The 8,518-nt window shown below is 40.3% G+C and overlaps 1 protein-coding gene across 1 annotated transcript in view; it reads right to left on the bottom strand.

The window, feature by feature from the left end:
- Positions 1-7,444, bottom strand: part of gda (guanine deaminase) — a 41,727-nt gene extending 34,283 nt beyond the window's left edge. Inside the window, exons 1-3 of the mRNA XM_062025474.1 lie at positions 7,392-7,444; positions 3,885-4,109; positions 3,652-3,740 (exon numbers count right to left, since the gene is read on the bottom strand). Coding sequence (XP_061881458.1) covers positions 3,652-3,740; positions 3,885-4,013 — 218 coding nt within the window. The 5' untranslated portion in view covers positions 4,014-4,109; positions 7,392-7,444. The remainder of the gene's footprint in view (positions 1-3,651; positions 3,741-3,884; positions 4,110-7,391) is intronic.
- Positions 7,445-8,518: the final 1,074 nt, after the last annotated feature.

Here is an 8,518-nt window from a genome sequence, read left to right as displayed (position 1 = left end):
ATAGCACAAAGGCTAACTGTCGACAAGAAACAAAAACACTTACTGTGACACGAAGGAACTATGACATGAGCAGAGTGAACAAAAGTAGACAGAGCTACAACGACAAGTATTATGACAGGTAGTAGTGACAATAATCCAGCACTGACTGGAGAGGAAGGCAGGTTCAAATAGCAGCTGGCTGATTGACACCAGGTGTGGCCAGGTGCCAATCAGCCACAGCTGACGGGACAAAGCACTCAGGGAGATAATCAGGTAATAACCAAAATAAGAGCGCTGACAGGAAACAAAGACAGAAAAACCAAAACATAACTGAACTGTCAGTGACAAACCTGACAATTATGAGCACTTTAGATTAGTATTTACAGTATTATAAGGACCGCAGGTGAGTATTTACTGTTCTATGAGTACTTCAGGTGGGTATTTTCAGTGTTATGAGTACTTCAGGTGAGTATTTACTGTGTTATGAGTACTTCAGGTGAGTATTTGCCGTGTTGTGTACTTAGGTGAGTATTTACAGTATTAGGAGTACTTCGGGTGAGTATTTATAGTAATATAAGTACTTCAGATTAGTATTTACAGTAAAATGAGTACCTCAGGTGAGTATTTACAGTAATATGAGTACTCCAGGTGTGTATTTACAGTGTTATGAGTACGTCAGGTGAGTATTTACCCCAGAGCAGCTGTGGCTATGAAAGTAGCTTACACCACCAGGTGTGAATAAATGATGGGTTCTACATGTAAAGCGACTTTGGGTACTTAGAAAAGCGCTATATAAATCTCAGGTATTATTATGAGTACTTCAGGTGAGTATTTGCAGTGTTATGTGTACCTTAGGTGAGTATTTACAGTATTAAGAGTACTTAGGGTGAGTATTTACAGTAATGAGTACTTCAGATTAGTATTTACAGTAAAACGAGTACCTCAGATGAGTATTTACAGTAATATGAGTACTTCAGCTGTGTATTTTCAGTACTATGAGTACTTCAGGTGAGTATTTACAGTAATATGAGTACTTAATGTGAGTACAGTATTATGAGCACATCAGATTAGTATTTAAAGTATTATGAGTACTTTTAGGTGAGTATTTACAGTATTATGAGTACTTCAGGTGAGTATTTATATTTACTGTTATGAGTACTTCAGGTGAGTATTTACAGTATTATAAGTACTTCAGGTGAGTATTTATTTGAGTACTTCAGGTGAGTATTTACAGTATTATGAATACTTCAGGTGAGTATTTGCAGTGTTATGAGTACTTCTGGTGAGTATTTACTGTGTTATGAGTACTTCAGGTGAGTATTTGCAGTAATATGAGTACCTAAGGTGACTATTTACAGTATTATGAGTACTTCAGGTGAGTATTTACAGTAGTATGAGTACTTCAGGTGAGTATGTGCAGTGTTATGAGTAGTTCAGGTGAGTATTTGCAGTATTATAAGTACATCGGGTGAGTATTTACAGTAGTATGAGTACTTCAGGTGTGTATTTACAGTACCATACCATACCATACCAACTTTATTTATAAAGCCCTTTAAAAAAAACCACAGTTGAAAAACAAAGGGCTGTACACCACAAAGAAATAAAGGCAAAGGACAGACTCAAAAATAAAATTTAAAACAGAAGTAAAATACACATTAAAAAAGCAAATACAAAATTACCCTAAGAACAATTTTGTTAGATAAAAAGCAGTTAAAAGTTAAAAACAGTTAAAAAAGTTAAAAGTTAAAAACAGTTTAAAGTCTCATGCTGGGTTAAAAGCCAGTGAATAAAAATGGGTTTTAAGAAGGGTCTTAAAAATAGCCAAAGAAGGGGCCTGTCTCACATGGAGTGGAAGATCATTCCAGAGTTTGGGGCCCGCAACAGAGAAGGCTCTGTCCCCCCTGAGCTTACGCTTGGATTTGGGTACCCCCAGGATCAGCTGATCAGCTGACCTGAGGGACCGGGTGGGGGCATAGAGGTGGAGCAGCTCAGAGAGGTAAGGTGGGGCAAGACCATGTAAGGATTTAAAAACAAGTAAGATAATTTTAAAATGGACTCTAAAAGACACAGGCAGCCAGTGGAGGGAGGCTAAAACAGGAGTAATGTGCTTTCTTTTTCTTGTGTTTGTTAAAAGTCGGGCAGCTGCATTTTGGACCAGCTGCAGACGTGAGAGGTAGGATTGACTAATTCCAAAATATAAAGCGTTACAGTAATCCAGCCGAGATGTAATAAAGGCATGGATTACTGTCTCAAACTGTTTCCTAGAAAGAAGGTTTTTAACCTTAGCCAGCTGACGTAAATAAAAAAAGCTGGCTTTCACCACTGTGCCAATCTGACGGTCCAATTTAAAATCACTGTCAATACGAAAACCCAGGTTGGTGATCATGGGCTTAACGTACAAAGCCAAGGGGCCAAAGTCAACAGGGGGAAGCTCACAAGTACCACTAGGTCCAAACACTATTACTTCTGTCTTCTTTTCATTGACGTTTAAGAAGTTTAGGGCCATCCAGGCCTTGATGTCATCAAGACAAGCAAGTAATGGCTGTATTGAAGAGGCATGATTTTTCCTTAACGGAAAATAAATTTGTGTGTCATCAGCGTAACAATGAAAACAAATACCATGCTTTCTTAGGATTGAGCCCAAGGGAAGTAAATAAATAGAAAAGAGCAGTAGTCCTAAAACTGAGCCCTGTGGGACCCCACATGTTAAGGGAGCAACAGAAGATTCAGAACCAGCAACATTTACAGAGAAGGTCCTGTTAGTCAAATATGACTTCAGCCAACTCAGGGCAGTACCACAGATGCCCACTTGATGTTGTATGCGGCTAATTCAAATATTATGGTCCACCGTATCAAATGCTGCTGTTAGATCGAGTAAAACTAAAATCACATGATCACCTTAGTCTGTTGCTCGAAAGATGTCATTAAAAACCCTTACTAATGCTGACTCGGTACTATGGAGGGGTTTAAACCCAGACTGAAAGACTTCAGTAGTATGAGTACATCAGGTGAGTATTTACAGTAATACGAGTACAGTATTATGAGCACTTCAGATTAGTATTTACAGTATTATGAGTACCTCAGGTGAGTATTTACAGTATTATGAGTACTTCAGGTGAGTATTTGAAGTATTATGTGTACTTTTGGTGAGTACTTACAGTACTATGAGTACTTCGGGTGAGTATTTACAGTATCATGAGTACTTTAGGTGAGTACTTACAGTATTATGAGCACTATAGATTAGTATTTACAGTATTATGAGTACTTCAGGTGAGTATTTTCAGTGTTATGAGTACTTGCGGTGAGTATTTACGGTGTTATGAGTACTTCAGGTGAGTATTTACTGTGTTATAAGTACTTTAGGTGAGTATTTACTGTGTTGCGAGTACTTCAAGTGAGTATTTACAGTGTTATTAGAACTTCAGGTGAGTATTTACTGTGTTATAAGTACTTTAGGTGAGTATTTACTGTGTTGTGAGTACTTCAGATGAGTATTTACAGTGTTATGAGTACTTCAGGTGAGTATTTGCAGTGTTATGAGTACTTCAGATGAGTATTTGCAGTGTTATGAGTACTTCAGTGAGTATTTGCAGTGTTATGAGTATTTAAGGTGAGTATTTACAGTATTATGAGTACTTCAGGAGAGTATTCACAGTGTTATCCAACACTTACTGTTGTTCCAGTTGGCTGACAGCACCTGTGCTGAATCCAAATGTTTCTGACAGATCAAACAGATCCTTGCCTTCCCCGATGAAGGCAATCTGATAAGAGAATGGGCGTGAATTAGTCATTAATCTTTAACAACTTGAAATAAATACACACTAAGGCTGCTAAAAACCTTGCCAGTCTGATTACTGTTGAATAAAGAAAATTAAATGCAATGAAGATTTATTTTGAAATCGAACCTTCCCCTCGGCGTTGACGCCGAGCAGCGCATCTTCCAAGACCTGCACGGCTTCTTCGGCGGTTGCGTGCATCAAAGTTCCTCGAAAGACGTGCACGGCACCTGCGGAGGCTCTGTTACGGTGCGCCATCACTCCTTCACCAGCGGGCAGCAGTGGCTGACACCTGCCGCCGACTGGAGCTTTACGCGGACGGGGACGGGGGCGGAGGGCATACCTGACCGAGGGCTGCAGCCAATGAGAGCGCAGAAAGATTCAGGGTGCGTCAAAAAAACAAACTGTATAATGATATAATCTCTCTCTCTCTCTCTCTCTCTCTCTCTCTCTCTCTCTCTCTCTCTCTCTCTCTCTCTCTCTCTCTCTCTCTCTCTCTCTCTCTCTCTCTCTCTCTCTCTGGTTTCTTTTTTTTGTTTTGTTTTTTTGTGGGACGCAATCCCCTCCCCTTTTAGAGCGTTAATGCTTCCACAAACAGGCCACAGCATTAGGTACACCCGCACAATGTAATGAGACGCAACAAGCTAATATATATATACACATATAATATATACATATGTAAAATAGTGATGAAAAAACCCCAAAACAAACAAACAATCAAAACATGAATTTATCCAATATTCCTGACACATCCTTGGTCGGTGTTCTGCAAGACATGTACCACCAGCGGTGTGCCGTCAGGGCCAGCAAGGCCTTCTCTGCTGGCCTAACATAACCAGAAATCATGATCATAATTAAAGCTAAACGTATTTTTTTCATTTACATTCCCTAAATTTTTAAAAGTATTCATATTCCCTTCATGTCACATTATGCTCTTTCCAGTGCTGGTGATTTTAGGTTATAGAGTTTTTATCCAATCAGAATACAGCTAGCCTATGTTGCCATGCTGTACCAAATCTGCCGGAGCCTTCGGAAACAACAATGCAGGCGTCCGTGCACTGTAAGTGAACGGGGACATACAGTTGATAGACAGTTGCAATAGCCAATCAGATCTCGAGTTGTTGTCAGTATAGGCCTTCTAGATGGCCTAAGGCAGATATATAGCGATGTTATGAGCTAGGTCAGTGTTTTTCAACCACTGTGCTAGTGTGCCGTGAGATACAGTCTGGTGTGCCTTGGGAGATTACGTAATTTCACCTAATTGGGTTAAAAATATTTTTTGCAAACCAGTAATTATAATCCGCAAATAATGTGCCGTTGTTGAGTGTCTGTGCTGTCTACAGCTCCGCAGAGTAACCGTGTAATACTCTTCCATATCAGTAGGTGGCAGCAGGTAGCTAATTGCTTTGTAGATGTCGGGAGCATGGTTTGTTGTGATCACAATATGCGGGAGGCAGCGTGCAGGTAAAAAGGTGTCTTAACGCTTCAACCAAAAATAAACAAGTGGCGAGGGCCGCTAAGAAAGGGCATTGAAGCTTAGGGATGGCTATGCAAAACGAAACTAAAACTGAACTGGCTGCAACGTAAACAAAAACAGAATGCTGTATGACAGCAAAGACTTACAGTGTGTGGAGCAGACGGCGTTCACAAAGTACATCCATACATTACATGACAAACAACAAGGTCCCCACAAAGAAGGATAGCATCCGCACAACTTAAATAGTCTTGATTGCAAAAACAAAGCAGGTGCGAGGAATAGCGTTCAAGGAAGACATGAAACGGCTACAGGAAAATCCCAACAAAACAGGAAAAGCCACCAAAATAGGAGCGCAAGACAAGTACTAAAACACTACACATAGGAAAACACCAAAAAAACTTCAAATAAGTCACTGCGTGATGTGACAGGTCGTGACAGTACTTTGAGACAAGAGCTATAGTGATGCATGCTCGGTTATGGTTTGAATTCATATCCAACAATTGCGGAAAAGACTTTTTATTGTCAATATCGGCTGATGAGTTTCATTTTTTTGTTTTCTGCTGGTGATGTGCCTCAGGATTTTTTTCAATGAAAAAAATGTGCCTTGGTTTAGAAAAGGTTGAAAAACACTGAGCTAGGTAACATAAGAACTCCATTACCCAGCATGCCACAGTAGTGAAGAGCATGTGCAGGAGCCCCGTTTAGGTTGAATGTATAGCAGCTGGATGTTTTTAATGAGCACCTTGTGGAGTAAACTTTTAAGAACTCAGCCAACACGCCTTGTCTGCATCTTTTATGATTAGACAAGACAACACATATATTTGCAAGGCCATTTTCAAGAAGGATATTTAAAGAAAAACTACATCTTGTGAGACGATGTTGGCCAACCCGGGATACTCGAATGGGTTCTACATGGGTGAGTTCAGATATTTTATTTCTTTATTTTTTCACGTTTAACCCTGTAAGACCCAAATATAGAAAAACCTAGAAATTTTTTTTTTTTGACCTTTCAGATGTTGTTGTAGGAAGCATTTGATGCAGAAATTGAAGAGTTTTAAAAAAAAATTGTTTATGTATGTTTTTAGAGAAATGTTGTAATATTGCAACATTGGGCTTTTATGGGAGCAGAATTTCTGTATGTGTGCTCACGTTGTCTGAACAACTTAGGGTTAATTTGTAGGGTTGATTGCTTACTTATCCCCATAACGGTATATACCATTAATAATAATCACACATTAGTTATATTTTTATGAAGTCATCTTTTACAAATATAAAAAATATGAAACAAGATAAAACTCTTAAAAAAACGCTTTTCCCCCCTCTTTTCTTCTTTTCATGACATTGGTCATGAAGACTTTCATTGGTGGTGAAAGTCCTAAAAACAGTTCCTGTCGTCTGTAAAACAAAGGCGAACATCACACTTTCTGCATTGTGTGTTGGTGTATCCTGTATTGCAGTGTCTGCAGCATCATCATCTTATCCACAGAGTTGTGCTCTTCTGGTACCACCTGCAGGCATTTCTCTCTGAATGAATCAAGCCAGAGTCTGAGTTTCCATAGTTTGTCTTTTTTTTCCGTCTCAGATACTGTCAAGTTGTTTTCAAAATGTAATGATGTCAACAGGGATTGAAATCTGTTGTGTGGCATCACATCAGCAACAGGTGGTGGATCAAGTGCTCAGGGTAGACAATAGTGTCTGCCTGGTAAGTCGCTTTGGACAAAAGTGTCCAAATTCCATCAATGTAAATGTAAATGGATTAATGGCTCTAATTATCATACTAAAAGGAAAACATGCATACCCCCATTACATCCATACATTCAAGAACATTCCTTTCCCCGTAACTGAATTGTCTGTTGATATCCTTGGACAAAGTCATGGAATTTTAGGTCAGGTTGATCAATTAACTAAATTTTTTAGAGATACAACTTTTAAATCAGTCACCAGAACACAACAAAAGGGTAGAATGTATAGTATCCATGTGAAGAGAAAATACTTCAGGTAGTGATGTAGTGGAGGGAATACAACCTGTTTGAGCCCACTGTAACAAGCCAGCTATTTTGACTACCACATTCACCCAGTGATGCATCTGTTCCACAATCAATATATGCTCTATACATTGCAATAACAACCAAAAAAAATACAAAATACATTTTACTTACTTGAATCTGATGAATCCAGTCCAATGAAACAAATAGATGTTGTTTGAAGGAAACCTTGAGAGGTTGTGTGAGTTCATGGCCAGAAGGCGTGACTTATAAACAAATGTACTGTCACGGCCTTGGCACATTGGAATGCGCCCTCATCCTTGCGCTGGGCTTGTCTCACCTTGGGACACGCCCATGGCCATGGCGCACTTCTAGGGACGCGCCGAGCGCGTCTCCGCTCTGCAGCAGCCACCAGCTGCAATCATTCACTGACAATTGGCGCACCTGTCGGTAATGATGAAGCTGCCTTCATAAGCCTGCTGAACCGGCCGTCAGGCGCCGGAATATAGTCTCCTGTACAGTAAGCGATCAACTACTGCTTGATGCAATCCTGCTCTCTCTCTGTGTTTTTGCCCCTTCCGTGTTCTCAGTGTCTTTTCTTGTGTCGTCCCCGCAGTACCCTCCGTCGCCTTGATAGTGAGCTGTGCGTCTCACTTTTCCCTGGATCTCCCTCTGGACTCTGACTGCCTCCCTCGATCCTTGACTTCCCTCGCATTGGACTCGGACTCGTATACTTCTCTCTCCCCTGGACTTCCTCGTCTCTTGACAACATTTGGTAACGCACACCTCAGTTAAATACTACACATAGTTTTACACCATACATACACTTTTGGATCTAGTTCACACTCCATTCTATTGTTTATTTGTATTGTTTGATTATTATATATATATGGTTATATATATAATAAATCATTGATCATTACTGCCATCTAGTGTCTGTCGCCGTCACCTCCCCTGCAAACCATAACAGTATATTCCGGCCAATTGATTAGGGACCTGACGGCACAGTTCCTTTGCCCTGCCCCTAGTGACTTTAGCCCCGCCCCCAGTGACATTTTTTTTTTCTCCATTTTTTTTTTTTTTTTCTTATTGCCCCTCTCAGGATGTCTTTTTCTTTTTAATCCACCCTGGACAATTTTTTTAGCCCACCTCAGCAAAATCTTGGACTGTTTAGCAGTGCTGTTGGGATGGAAGAATTTACCCGCCGCCTGGCCACCCACCTCCCACCCTTAGTGACTGTCCCTCAGTCAGCTGGAAGCGTCTGTCATCCGCGTTCGAAGGGGGGGATAGTACTAGTCTCT

Source organism: Entelurus aequoreus, linkage group LG17 (assembly GCF_033978785.1).
Source record: "Entelurus aequoreus isolate RoL-2023_Sb linkage group LG17, RoL_Eaeq_v1.1, whole genome shotgun sequence".
Taxonomy (NCBI): Eukaryota; Metazoa; Chordata; class Actinopteri; order Syngnathiformes; family Syngnathidae; genus Entelurus; species Entelurus aequoreus.
This window is presented reverse-complemented; position numbering and strand designations above follow the sequence as displayed.